General features: G+C 37.0%; 1 protein-coding gene and 1 pseudogene across 1 annotated transcript; both read left to right on the plus strand.

The window, feature by feature from the left end:
* Positions 1-265: 265 nt before the first annotated feature.
* Positions 266-1900, plus strand: LOC141818322 (putative LRR receptor-like protein kinase At1g51890; the record flags this gene model as incomplete). The annotated part of the gene is made up of 3 exons (XM_074705842.1): positions 266-341; positions 444-633; positions 1299-1900. Coding segments are annotated over 3 exons (708 nt in total), but the record flags the coding sequence as incomplete, so codon positions are not given.
* A 1387-nt stretch (positions 1901-3287) lies between these two features.
* On the plus strand, positions 3288-13996 carry LOC141818321 (putative leucine-rich repeat receptor-like protein kinase At2g19210; annotated as a pseudogene).
* The last annotated feature ends 8 nt before the right edge of the window (positions 13997-14004 follow it).

The following is a 14004-nucleotide window of genomic DNA, read 5'->3' on the forward strand; positions in this document are numbered from 1 at the left end:
TTATAGCATGCATGACAATCAGGTGACAAGACTAGATTAAGCTTACAATCTAATTATTTAAAGATACATCCTCCTGTCAAACACATGGATAACTAAATTTAACATGTGCATTCTTATTTGCTTGCTGCTGTGTACAAGTAAATTTTTAATTATAAATTGAATTATAGTTTTATGCAAGTTGAATGCAACTGAGAGTACCAAAGGGAGAATGATGATGTCTAAAAGGCACTATCGACAAAATGGTGGTGACTTGTTAATTTGACATTATGCAGGTAGGGCAAACAATGCTACAGCTTTAAGCTGGAGACAACGTCTTCATATTGCAATTGATGCTGCACAAGGTTTGGAATAATGTGAATTGTCAAGAATCAATATTTCCTTGCCTGATTTCTAGACCATTCATCTGAGTCCATCTTGGTTCATTTATTAAATTGCATTTGCAGGGCTAGAGTATTTGCAAAATGGATGCAAACCACCATTAGTTCATAGAGATGTGAAGTCAGGAAATATCCTTTTGAGTGAAGCTCTGGAAGCTAAGATAGCAGATTTTGGGCTTTCGAAAGCTTTTCCAAATGAGGCGAACAGTCATGTATCCACTGTAGTGGTGGGAACTCCTGGATACCTTGATCCTGAGTATGTCATTGTTTTTCATTTATTTAGTTGTTTCAAGCAAGCATCTCTACCTAGTAGAAAGATAGTAACCAAGGAATCCAAAAAAAAAAAAAAAGCGAAAATTCATCATCATGAAACTTCACGTTTTGAGATCCATGTTTTAATATAACTATCCATGTCTTTGTGTGCTTCGACTATTTACTTTGGTTTTTTTTTTAAATTAAGGAAAGGAGGCTTGGTTCATAATATATATGTTTTTTCTATCCTGGAATGAAATGCAACCACTGAAAACATTAGTAGTTGTAGCAATAAGTAAGCAAATAAATTTGAAGAAATAGATTGATAGAAAATACATCGAGTTAAATTAAGAGGAATCATGATTTTTGCGATTTATTGGACTGTAGCAAGTGGTATTTGGATAATCACTCAAAGTTTAAATCATATATCTTGCATGTTTTAGACTATAGATCCATTTTGTTCAATAATAGCAAGCATATGCACATTGTGAAAATCTCAGGCTATATCCAACCATATCTCCACAACTAATCTTCTGGACTAGTGATTCTCTCTCTCTATAATGACTAACAATGAGGCAGTCAACTTCAACTAAAGTGTCATTAAGCTTTCATACTCTGTTTATTTTTGTGCAAAATTTATGATTTAAAATCCGCCGTATTACTTGTCAGGTATTACAATACCTTTCAGCTCAGCAAGAAAAGTGACGTGTACAGTTATGGAGTGGTTCTTTTGGAGCTGATCACTGGGCTACCTCCAATAGTTCAAGGTACAGAAATTGTACACCTAACCCAATGGGTGCTCCAAAGGCTTGCCAAAGGATACATTGAGGATGTTGTAGATCCCAAGTTGGAAGGGGTGTATGACATAAATAGTATTTGGAAGTGCGCTAATGTTGCGCTGAAATGCACATCACATACATCCCAACAACGGCCAACCATATCAGAAGTTGTGATGCAGCTAAAAGAGAGCTTAGAACTAGAGAGCTCTCATGATAACACTGTGAACAGAGTCGCACGCAGTGAAAATTTATATTCCGAGATAAGCAATGCGAGCCTGAACAGAGCTCTTGAGATAGACATGACTGAGATTTCTGGACCAACGGCAAGATAAACACGGGTTTGCTCAACTCTTCCCTCTTAAAACTGTGTCATAATGGTTGTTAAGGTTCAAAATGTCATTTGCTTCAAATTCACTCGTGTAGCTTTTATAATGTTATTACTTGTGTGAAGGAAAATAGTATTTGGTGAAGTGTAGATGATACTTTATTTAGTATGGCAAAAACTGTTGTATGTTCTTCCATTTGAATGCGTCTTGTATTTTCACAATCTCATCTCTTTGTTACGGAGAAAAATTCCGTATATTTCTTGTTCCTTGTGTTAAGATAAAGTTCCTCAATCCTTGGCAATGATGTTCAGTGTAGCCGATCCTCATCAATACATTGGTTTAGCATATTTGATATCTTAGATCATTCAAATACTGAAATTGAGACGTGTGGAAGCCAGTATTTTAAAAAATTAATACACTATATGAAAAATGTAGCATGAAATTTAACATGACACACTTCATGCAATGGGTCTCACATCCATGCAATGGAACTCACATCTTGATCAATTGCAGTTTCTCGATTTACCTCCTTACAGATGGTCGTGGGGCCGACCGTATGGGGCCGCTAAGGTGGCGGATCCACCTTTTTTGCAGAAGAGTGTGTCATGTTGGGCCGCTAAGGTGGTAAATCCATCTTTTTGCAGAAGAGTGTGTCATGTTGAGTTTCATGCTACATTTTTCATATTGTGTATTATTGCTCTTTAGTTTTATGGAAACAGCAATGATATACTACATAAAAATACAATATGACACACTATAGACCTGAGTCTTACATCTATGACAAAAAAAAATGATAAATCCCAGTCAGTCTCATAGACTCAATCTCTGAGGGTGGTCGGCCCGGTCCCACGGAAGTTTCCCACCGACCACCAGGGTAAATCGAGAAGCGCATACGGTGGTCAATCCAAATACTCAGCATCCTTTGATTGCGTTCCCCATTTGGAAGAAAATTCTTGCAAATATGCCGTAGCTGGGGATTGAACCGTGAGTCCCTGGATCACAACCCGGATGTCCTACTGTTGTACCATTATCCCAAGGACGAGTCTTACATCTATGACACACTATAACAACATGGAAATGTAGCTAAATTAGAGTGATTTTAGAAATCTTTGAAACGTTACAACAAATGTTTCAAAAAAAACTGGTAAATGACTTAATTAAAAAGTGTTTCGAAAAATGCGATGGAGATATTTTTTGAAAATGGTACTTTCACAAAATTTGTGTTATAGGGATATTTAAATAAAATAAATCCTGCAAATAAGTAAGATATCTAAGAATAATAAATAAAAATAATAATACAGATATTTTATATGATTCAAATTTTTTTCCATTTTTATTTCCCGACCTATAGACTCGTATCATGAGTCTAATTCCCTTTGGTAGTGATTAAGTGTTCCTTTAAAAATCATTATATTTTTATATGGTGAAAAAAAATAATACAAATATTTTTTGCAAACGGACTCATTTGTATCAATAGAAACTATAAGGAGTGAAATGAAAATTGTTCTAGATTCTATATAAACGATGCTCTGCTCTGTTCTACCACGGCGATTGCATACCGGAAGAAGAAGAAGAAGATGGATTCCAGATTTTGGTGGCCGATCCTCCTCGCCTCCGCCGGAGCTCTCTCTCAGTCCACGGACGCCCTAGGCTTCCTCGAGCCTGGTTCGTCCTACGTCGACCAACATCTCCGCTACAAGAAACTCTTGAAATAGCGACGGAATTAGCGACGGAATTTAATTCCGTCACTAATTTAACGACGGAAATTAATTTCCGTCGCTAATTAGCGACGGAATTTATTTCCGTCGCTAATTAGCAACGGATTTGTATTTCCGTCGCTAATTAGTGACGGAAATTAATATTCCGTCGCTAATTAGCGACGAAAATTAATATTCCGTCGCTAATTATAGCGACGGAATTAAAATCCGTCGCTAATTAGCGACGGAAATAAATTCCGTCGCTAATTAGAGACGAAAATTAATATTCCGTCGCTAATTTAGCGACGGAATTAAATTCCGTCGCTAAAGTCGCGATTTTAGGGCTCCGTCGATCCTTTTCTTCGTGCGCGTGCGTTTTTCGTTCTCTGCTCTGGCGACTTCTCTCTCCGGCGAAAATTACTGTCGTGGCACTCTCTCCGGCGACTCTTCGGCACTCTCGCGCGCACTCTCCTCCGGCGACTTCTCTCTCTGGTGCAGTCGGTCTTCTCTCTCACGTGGCTGCTCGCGGCGCACAGTCCCGCGGCCGACGTTCTCTACTCCGGCATTCTCTCCTCTGGCATTCTCTCCTCGTGCGGTGACTTCCTACCTCCGATGAACGCTGCTTCGGATCCAGCGTTGTTCTTCTCTAGCACAACTTCCCCTCTGGTATGAATTTTAGGGTTAATAATTTTAAATTTTTATGGTTAATAATTTTATTATGGTTAATATTTATGGTTAATATTGATAGTTGATGGCAGGGGCGGATCCAGGCGAGGGCTGGAGGGGGCTGAAGCCCTCGCCAGGATCGCCAGTGCGACTGCCCGCTGGGCCCGCAGTGGAAGAAGATGCGGCGCGTGATCGCGTCCGAGGTGCTGAGCAGCGCGAGGCTGCGCTGGCTGGCGGCAGCGCGGGCCGAGGAGGCCGACCACGGTCCTCCTCCTCCCTGCGCCACCAAGATCCAGCCCCTCTACGCCCCAAGCTCCGCCTCCACTCAGGCCTCGACCAAATATCCAGAAAACTCCTCAAGAAACCTCCACCCGCCCACCAACCGGACCAGAAACCAAACCCTAATCCGAGTGCGTGGTGGTTTCCGCGAGCGGCGAGAGGAAGCCGGCGAGGCGAGGAGAGAGAGAGAGGCGAACTTGTGCTGCTCTCGTTCCTTGTTCTCGATACCTTGAATCTAAATCGTTTTATTTTCTAATTTTCGTGGACGATAATGCCCCCGAGCGCCCTGCGGAGGAACCGGAGAGAAGGCAATGGCGTTTCTGAAATTATGAGGATCTTGGAGGGGCATTCAGGGGATAGGAGCGGGTGGTTCTTTGCGTGATCGTTTGACTTTTGTTATCAGATTTGGCCGCAGCTCGCCCACTTCGAATCTTCCTCATTTTTTTTACCGTTGGTGGATATTATAAAATATTTGTTATATTTATTATTATTATTATTATTATTATTATTGTTATTTCAGATAAAACATCATAAAATTTTAATATGTGTAAAATAAAATTTAAATCGTTTATCTAAAAAAATCATCCTACCTTACTAACATAACATCATAACCCCGTAGGCAATTTTTAATTCCTTGATTTTTTTATTCATATTAATAATTTTTATTCTCATCAAGATTTAAAATCTCACCTCAACTCGAATTTTAATTTTTTTACTAGAATGATACTATTTTAATATATATGTATGATACTAGAAAAGGAAAGAGATAAAGATATTGTCTATGCTAAATAAGTATTAAATTTCAATAATTTATTATCAAAAATAGATTATCATATCATTTTATTATAAAGGACTTATTAGCTAAGGAGATTTTTTTTCAACTTGTGCCAATTGATCGAGTAGTTAGTCTAGCTAAGGGTATTAACGATCCTACGGTCAATTGTTGCTTGAACAAAAATATTCTATTCATCGAACCCTCACACTCAGTTGATAGTAATGCTCCAATCGACTAAACCAACCTTAAAGTCGGTTACCTTCCCATAATCCTATGAAAAGATTCCTTAATTCTCTTACAAAGACTTCAAATTAACTCACTAGATAGTCTATCCCTACTTAGCTAAACACATCGTGCTCCTATCCGAAAGCACAAGGCTCAAGATTACATTACAAAGAAATAATTACTTTCTTTCTTTCTTTTTTTGTAGGAGTTAATCTATGCCGCCGTGGACAATCCCTCAAACACAGCGGAGTGGCTGTTGGCACACTTGCTGGAACAACCTGACGTCATGCGAAAAGCCGTTGAGGAGTTGGATCGGGTGGTGGGCAAGAAGCGGTTAGTAGTCGAATCCGACTTTGGCAAAGTCGGATCGGGTGATGTGTATTTGGACAGGAACATTATGTATACCTCTTATACCCCCAATTTACTGGGGAGATTCTGTCCGTTTTGATATTAGGAGAGGATAAGAGATAGTTGGCTAAGGCCTAAGTGATCTGCATTTTGAGTGATATGTATTTTTGGATTTTCGGATCAGGATCTTTTCCTCCCGCACATTTACTTTTTTTAAAAAAATTATTAATTCCTCTATACTGTACATTGTAAAAAAAAAATTTATTAGCCCTCGCCAAAAATTATTTCTTGATGGTTAATAATTAGGGATAATATTTATGTTAAAGTTAATATTTAGGGTTAAAATACACATCATAAGGTATTATTGCAAAATACTATTTCTTTATTCCCATCATAACCACAGGATTGAATCCATGATTTATATAATTCATTAACTGAATTTTATAAACCGAATGGTATTTCTTTATTGCAAAATACAATTTTTTTGTGTATCCGCCATTAACTGTTCCTGTTGACTGTGTGGATGTTTGTTTGGCGTTGCATGCTGTCATTTACCCACGTAAGGCCATTTCTTAGACCAAAGGATCAGTTGTTGCAAAACTCTAAAACTGATTGTTGGAAAGTTGTAAGTGGTGCCGGTGCATGGATGCATTGGTATAACATAAACATGGATGTTAATATTATTTTTTGAAATAGTGTTTCATGTAATAGGTTATGTTTCACATGTTAAAATGTAGAAAAAAGCTACTTGTCACAATAGAATTCCCGTCACAAATGTTGTGACGAGAATCTGCACCGTTAGATTTTAAAATTAAGATTAAATCCTGATCGTTGATTGAATGGGTGATTGTGATTGAATGGGTGATTGTGATCAGGGGCGGAGCCAGGATTCTTCCGAAGGGTGGGCCAAATTTTTTTAACAAATTGATAAAAATAATAAATATATTTAGATTTTAATAAAAAATAAACAATTATCTAAGAAATGTTTAAAGATAATTCGTGAAGTAAACCATAGGGTTCTGAGATTTCAGCAGCAGATTGTTTGCCTGAGTCTTCATATAACTCAGCTTCTACTTCCATTCAGCAATCTCAGCAGTGATACAAAGAAATGGCAGTTGATACTCTGGTTATATCAGTCCTCTTTTTACTTCCTGAGGCTGTAAAATTTTTAAGATAATCTTTGAAAGCAGCTAACTCATCAATCTAATACACCAATACTCCAGTTTTTACTTTTTTTTTCCTAAAATTCTAATCAAACCTTTCACTGCATTCCTTGTATCAGTTCTGCCTTTTAATTTCAGTTTCAGATATCAGTTTTGTTCCCATCTACCGGACCACCATATTGGAATAAAGAGAAGGGTGCATGTTCATTGTTTGACTTGGCACAATATTCAGCAATGCAGTTTTCTGCAGGATGAGATTTTAATGGCACTTGTCTATTGGAAAATGACCATTCAAAGAGCTAGTGCTGCTATCACTCTCATTAGGGCATGAAAAACAATTATCTGAACTAGAAAAGCTCCTTACTAGTAAATCTTCTTTCTTTATTAAGAGCCCAAGTTTATCCTGACAATCAATACCAGCGACAGATCTGTTTCTTCGTGTGCTGACCCAAATTCTTTAGAAACTTTTAGCTGCTTCTGCATCTGAGAGCACACTTCATCTTCCTATCGGAAGTTGACTCAATGAATTTTCTTGCTGCAGAAATTGTTTCACCAAAAACATTATCAATTATTTGTGTCCAGTTTCTCATAAACATCATAAAGTTGTAATCAAGAGATCAACTTAAGAATTAGTTCAGCCTTCTCTTCTATTCCATGTAGAACCCGTGCCAAAACAGTTTCTGCATTCTTCCAACCCCACTTCTCATGCCTAAACACATCTTAATCAAGGAGTAATCGAAATTAACATCCCATCTCACAGTTATCTCAACTATCAAAATCTCTAAGTCTAATTATTTATCCATCCTAATTATACATTAATTAACAAAAGTATACTTGAAATTTCCTGCAACAGATTGGAACGAGATAAAGCCAAAAGAAAAAGGTTTTGGTTTTTACCGTTGGAAGGAGAAATCGGGAGAAACTACGGTGGCAGCAGCGATCCCGGCGCAGAGAAATAGAGTTGGAAGGCGAGTAGGCGACGCTCACGAACAGCGTCGCGTTAGGGCAGAAGCAGGGGAATCGTGGGAGAGGCGGAGAACGGGAGAAGAAGACTCGCATGGGCTAGGGAAGGCGGCACTCGGTTGTCGGAGGAGGCGGAGAACGGGAGGCGGCACTCGTTAGGGCAGAAGCAGGGGAATCGACATTTTTTTTTACGATTCCAAGACTGGGCCATGGCCTAGGTTGGCCCACCAATAGCTCCGCCCCTGATTGTGATTGAACGGTCCAGATTCCCATCACAAATTTGTGACGGGAATATGTTGTGACAAGTAGCATCACTCTAAAATGTAATGCAGTGGTGCATTTTTTAAAGATAAACTAGACTATGGATATCGATGCATTCAGTGTTTATATTTGAAGTTTGATCGGTTGGAAAGAAATTAGGTTATGTTAAGTTCTCATGCCTTGTCATTTTCATTTGAATTGTTCTTGCCTTTAGACAAACTTTGTATTCACGCCTGATGAAGTTTGATCGCCTGAGATAATATCAATCGACTGATGTGGTAAAACCAGTCAATTGAGATAAGATCAGTCGACTGTCAATGTAAAACAAGTCGACTTATGACAAAAAAACTTAATGTAGTAGATGGCTAATCACTTATCCCAAAAGCTGAATGTTGTAGCATTTTTATTTCGAACATTCTTTGTGTTATAATATTATTTGCAGATACACATATGTCTGATCAGGCAGCAGCACCAGTTGGCCGGACTGTTTTGAGAGTTGTTGGCGGGTGGTAAGTACTAGTATTGGTGTTATTAGTATTTTTTAATTCATTATTTATTTTATAACATATGTCTAACAATTATATGTTTTATAATGCAGTTTTACGCCAGAAAGTCATAAAGTTGCAGCCTATATGCTCCTGATCAGTAGCTGTCTGCAAGATAGGTTAGCATTTCTATTACTTTTAATTTTTTTGAAGTTATTACTTGTAAGCATTCATTTTTCAAATAGGTTGTTCTATTAATGAGTTATAAAAGAAGATAGAGGATGATCAAAAGAAAAAACACAAAAAAAAATGAAACAAACTACTTGGAAGATACTATCCAGAGAGAATAGGTTTCTATTATCTCAGTGCTGATTAGAGTTTGAACCCCCTTATTGATCACCAAATGCTTTATTAGTGCCAGGATATTCTCTTTTTTCATGCAACTTTGTATATTCAACTATTATTTTTTTTCTTCTCAAGCTTGTTAGTGTAAGCTCTTACATCTATTGCTCTTCTTAAGGTTGCATTTGATAGTCTTTCTGAAAAAATTTCTGAGCATCTTCACAATTTATTGGTTATACTGTTTGCAACAATGAAAATACATATAAAATACTTGTAACAAATCTTTCATCATTCTGAAAGATAAATTAGGCTTATAGATCTCATTAGTAATGCTTACTTGGTGATCACTAGCAGGTGGGTGTAATAACATTTTAGATCAAGAGCCTTTATATATATATATATATATATATATATATTTGCTCCTTATTGCTTCTTCATTTTTATATCTCAGCACTTGAGTTGATCATGCATGCCGTAGGCTCCTTCTTGCATTTTGTGTGTGGTGATCTGAGTGGGTTGGTTTTGGTTGCTTCATCTGGTCGTTGCAGTTTGGTTGGTACAATTTGCTGGTTGGATTTAGTTGGCTTTTGTAAAGGCACAAGCAAAATCCAACTTTTTCAGTTTATGTAAATGCTGCAGAATCATCCTGCTTATGATTGCATTTAATTGCTTCCAAGTTTGATTGTGTGATCTGATTGCATCAAGTATATTACACCTTTGCCTTAACTTTTTTATAATAATATGAACCCTATGCTTTTCCTTGTCATTCATCATAATGACTAATGTATATAGCTTTTGGTGAAATGACACATTAATACTTGAAATGACTAATGTATATACCTAATTTTATGCCTATGTAATGCAGCAGCACTTTTAGTTATTTTTACTTCAAAAGTTCAACTGAAACAGGGATTACACATACAGAGGAGAAAGAACTTTGGAATGAGAAGCACAAGCCACATTCCTTGGCCGAGCTTGCAGTCCATAAAAAAAAGGTTTCCATTTTATAAAATCACTTGATCCACTCCTACTGTGTGCCAATTTAATTCTCAGTGTTTTGAATTAACTTGAAAAAATCCTTTATAATAATGTTGAAATGGAAACCATACTTTTGTAGTTATATTTCACTTCTAAAAGCATGTAACCACAACTAAACTATCTTATTAGTTTTTTTGCAGGATCTTCTATTTTGCTTCGGCTCGTTTAAATATAATTTTGATCAGTTCTTGTATTTTGACATTTGATACAGTATCATTGTATCCAGATATTTGTAATTATGTTATTATATTCAGATTCTATCGGAGTATATTGATATGTGTTGTATTCAGAAGTTATATTAGTGTTGTGTTTTACCATTGTTGGCCTATTTGTGTATTTCTATTATATTATATTGGTTTTGTTGTTGTGTAAACAGGAAATTCAGCAATACAGATTAAAATATTTTTAAAAATTATATTATTAGCGACGGAATTTATAATTCCGTCGCTAATAATCGAAATTTTTTTTATTTTTTTTTTAAAATTAGTGACGGAATTTTAAATTCCGTCACTAATTAGAGACGGAATTTAAAATTCCGTCGCTAATAACCATATATTTTTTTTTTAATTTTTAAAAAATTTTAGCGACGGAATTTATAATTCCGTCGCTAACAAAGAAATATTTTTATTTTTATTTTTTTACAAAATAGCAACGGAATATTAAATTCCGTCGCTAATTAGCGACGGAATATTATATTCCGTCGCTATTCTTTTGCGATGGTAAAAAATTCCGTCGTTAAATATTTAACGACGGAATTATAAATTTCGTCGCTAAGATGATGTAGCGACAAAAAAAATAGCAACGGACTGTTTCCGTCACTAATCGGTCGCTAATGTCGATTAGCGACGGAAACAGTCCGTCGCTATTTGAAAATATGTTTGTAGTGTCCGACGCCGACTTCATCGACACTGGCGTCAACCGCAACATCTCCGTCGCCTACGTCGACGACGTCAAGACCCTTGGGCTCCATACCCTCGGCGCCTTCCCCAACGACACCCGCAACTGCTACACCATCGGGTCGCCGGCGTTGGAGCGGGGTCCAAGTACCTCCTCCGGGCGTACGTGCATGGTTCTTCTACGGCAACTACGATGGACTTAGTGGCCAGCTGCAATCCTTCGATCTCCACCTCGGCATCAACTATTGGGACAGGATGAACGCAACCACGGCGGAGTCATTCTACTGGACGGAGAGAGACCAACACGGTGGCCACCGCCGGGTAAATATATATAGTTCAGTAGACAAATTAAAACCAATTAAAGAATTATTGAATGGATAATCATCAAATGAGATCTCTGTCTTTTAGGTATTTATTGATGTGCCTGGTGAACACTGGCAGGGACGCCGTTCATCTCCGGGATCGACATGCGACCGCTGAAGGACAGTCTTTATTCGGCGGCGAACGAATGCCGGAGTTTGGTGCTATAGAACAGGTGGAACTTGGGAGTGAAATCTATTATTATTATTATTATTATTATTATTATTATTATTATATTTGTTGAAAATAAAAATATTGAAATCTTATTACATGACCAAAAGTCACAAAGAGTTTAGTCTTATTGAGAAAGATTTAATGATTAAAAGTAATATCATTAAAGTTAATGTTTTGGTTAAATATTATAAAACATGTATTTTTATTTTTGAAAATATTTTATTTAACATTTTTTAATATTAGTTGCTGCATGTTAAAATAAATTGATTTAATTTAATTAATTAAAATTATTACATATAAATATTATTTATTAAAATACATTTTTATCATTTTTATAAAAAATTGTTTAAATTTATCTTTAATTTAATTAAAATTAATTTAAAATTATTATAATAATTAGGATCTTATAATATTTTTAAAGGGCTTTTTGACCAAGTTAAAGTTACTTTAGTCAAGTTTATATAATTTTAATCGAATTAATAAATAGTACTTTTTTAATAGTAATTTAAATAAATTAAATTTATTATTCGAGTTAAAAGAAATAGGATAAGTCTTGTTTTCTGAATTGTTTATTTTTATTTTTGACAAAATGATAATTGTTAGTGCTTGGGCTATTTCTCGAGCACCTTGACTTGGTGCTTGAACAATGAACATTGACTTCCCTAGGCACCCGGACTCAATGTCCATATATTGATTTATTCTAGCACTCGAACGTAGTGCTCAGACATTGATTTTCCCAAGCACTCGAATTTAGTATTTAGATATCGATTTTCTCGAGCACTAGGACTTAGTGCTCAAACATTAATTTCCTCGAGCATCCGAGTTTAGTGTTCAAATATCAGTTTCCTCGAGTACTCGAACTCAGTATCCATATATCCATTTCCCCGAGCACCCAGACCTAGTGCCCAAATATTGATTTTCTTGAGTGCCTGGACTTAATGCTCAGATATCGATTTCCCGAGCATGCAGACATAGTGTCCATATATTGATTTCACTAAGCACCCAAATTTAGTACTCTGATATCGATTTTTCTGAGCATCTAGACTTAGTGTTCAAATATCAATTTCCTCAAGCACTCAGACTCAATGTCCATATATTAGTTTCCCGAGCATCCGGATTCAATGTTCAGATACTCAATCCGCGAGCACCATGACTCAATACTCAGATGTTGGTTTCTTGAGCATTTGGATTCAGACCATCTCCAACCATAAAACCCATTTTGGTGCTCTTTCAACACCAATTTGGTGTCATTTCAACACCAAATTTTTTTTCAACTCCAACTAGAGACACCATTTCCTACACTAAAAAGAATATTAGCATTTAAAAATATTTTTATATTAATTAATATTACACTTGCACCATTTTGGTGCAAGTGAACAGTGTGGCACCAAAATGGTGCCGCACTGTTCACAGACACCATTTTGGTGTATCCATTGGAGACAAATGGTGCCACTTTTACACCATTTTGGTGTAAAAGGGCACCGGTTGGAGTTGCTCTCAGTGCTCAAATACTCAATCCTCAAGCACCCTGACTCAATACTCACATGTTGGCTTCTCAAGCATCGTGGTTTCTTGCTCAAAGATTGACATTTCTGAACATTAATGCAATTGGGTACTCGGCCTTGGCTCCGGGCAATCGACGTGGAAAATCCATTTAATGGTGATTAGACCTAGTTCCCGAAGTCACAGGTTGATGGACACATGACACATCAGGAGTACAGAAATATCTAATGGTTGTCGAATATGATCTCCTAGTCCTCCTTCCGATGAATACACGACGTTCTATAAATGAAGAGACCTTTAACGGATTTCGAATCTAGTTACCTTACTAACCTTCATGAGGATGACTAGGTCACAAGTATGATTTTTTTCTTGCGTGCAAAGGTAACTCTTTCTCACAAAACTTTTCTCATTTCCAATCTATTCTTCTTCTAGCTTTGCTTAAATCTCTTTCACTAGTGACGAACTTAAACATTGGAGTAGCCGTGATAGTAGAGCCGACCAACCTCTAACCTATTTTACTTACTTTTCAAGTCGTAGAATCTCGAATCTTTGGGAGACTATCCAGCTTGTTGGAGAGCAAGAGTCCGAACAAACAAAAAGACATCATCAATAATAAAAGGCATTTTTTAGACGTTTAACAAAACGTGTAAGCATAGATATTAATTAATGTGAAATTTCTATAAATTTTTAGTCTTACAAATATATCGAGTATATTTTATAATTTATAATTATAAAATCTGTCTTTAAGTAATTTCTTTATTATTTTTGGACTAAACTGGTAAAATGTGCATCGCGCTTCCTTGTCTAGCTATCCGGACGACCCGATCGTGGTCGCCATGGAGCTCCTCGCAGTCGAACTGGAACTGGAACGACGTCTCCACCAACTCCACCGTCCAAAACTTCTCCCCGGACTTGTTCGAAGTTCCCTCTGTCGTCATGCATGCAGACCGCCGCCACCCCCAACAACTCCTTCAGCCTTGTCATCCCATGGGATCCCTTCGCCGGCTACGTTAACCAGTTCTTCCCCATCCTCCACGTATCCGAGATTTTTTATCTCTCCGGCACCAATCAATCGCGGCAGTTCAACATCTACGT

This window comes from Curcuma longa, unplaced genomic scaffold (genome assembly GCF_044706935.1).
Source record: "Curcuma longa cultivar G26 ecotype Majalengka, Jawa Barat unplaced genomic scaffold, ITB_CL_G26_1.1 contig_24256, whole genome shotgun sequence".
In the NCBI taxonomy this organism is placed as follows: Eukaryota; Viridiplantae; Streptophyta; class Magnoliopsida; order Zingiberales; family Zingiberaceae; genus Curcuma; species Curcuma longa.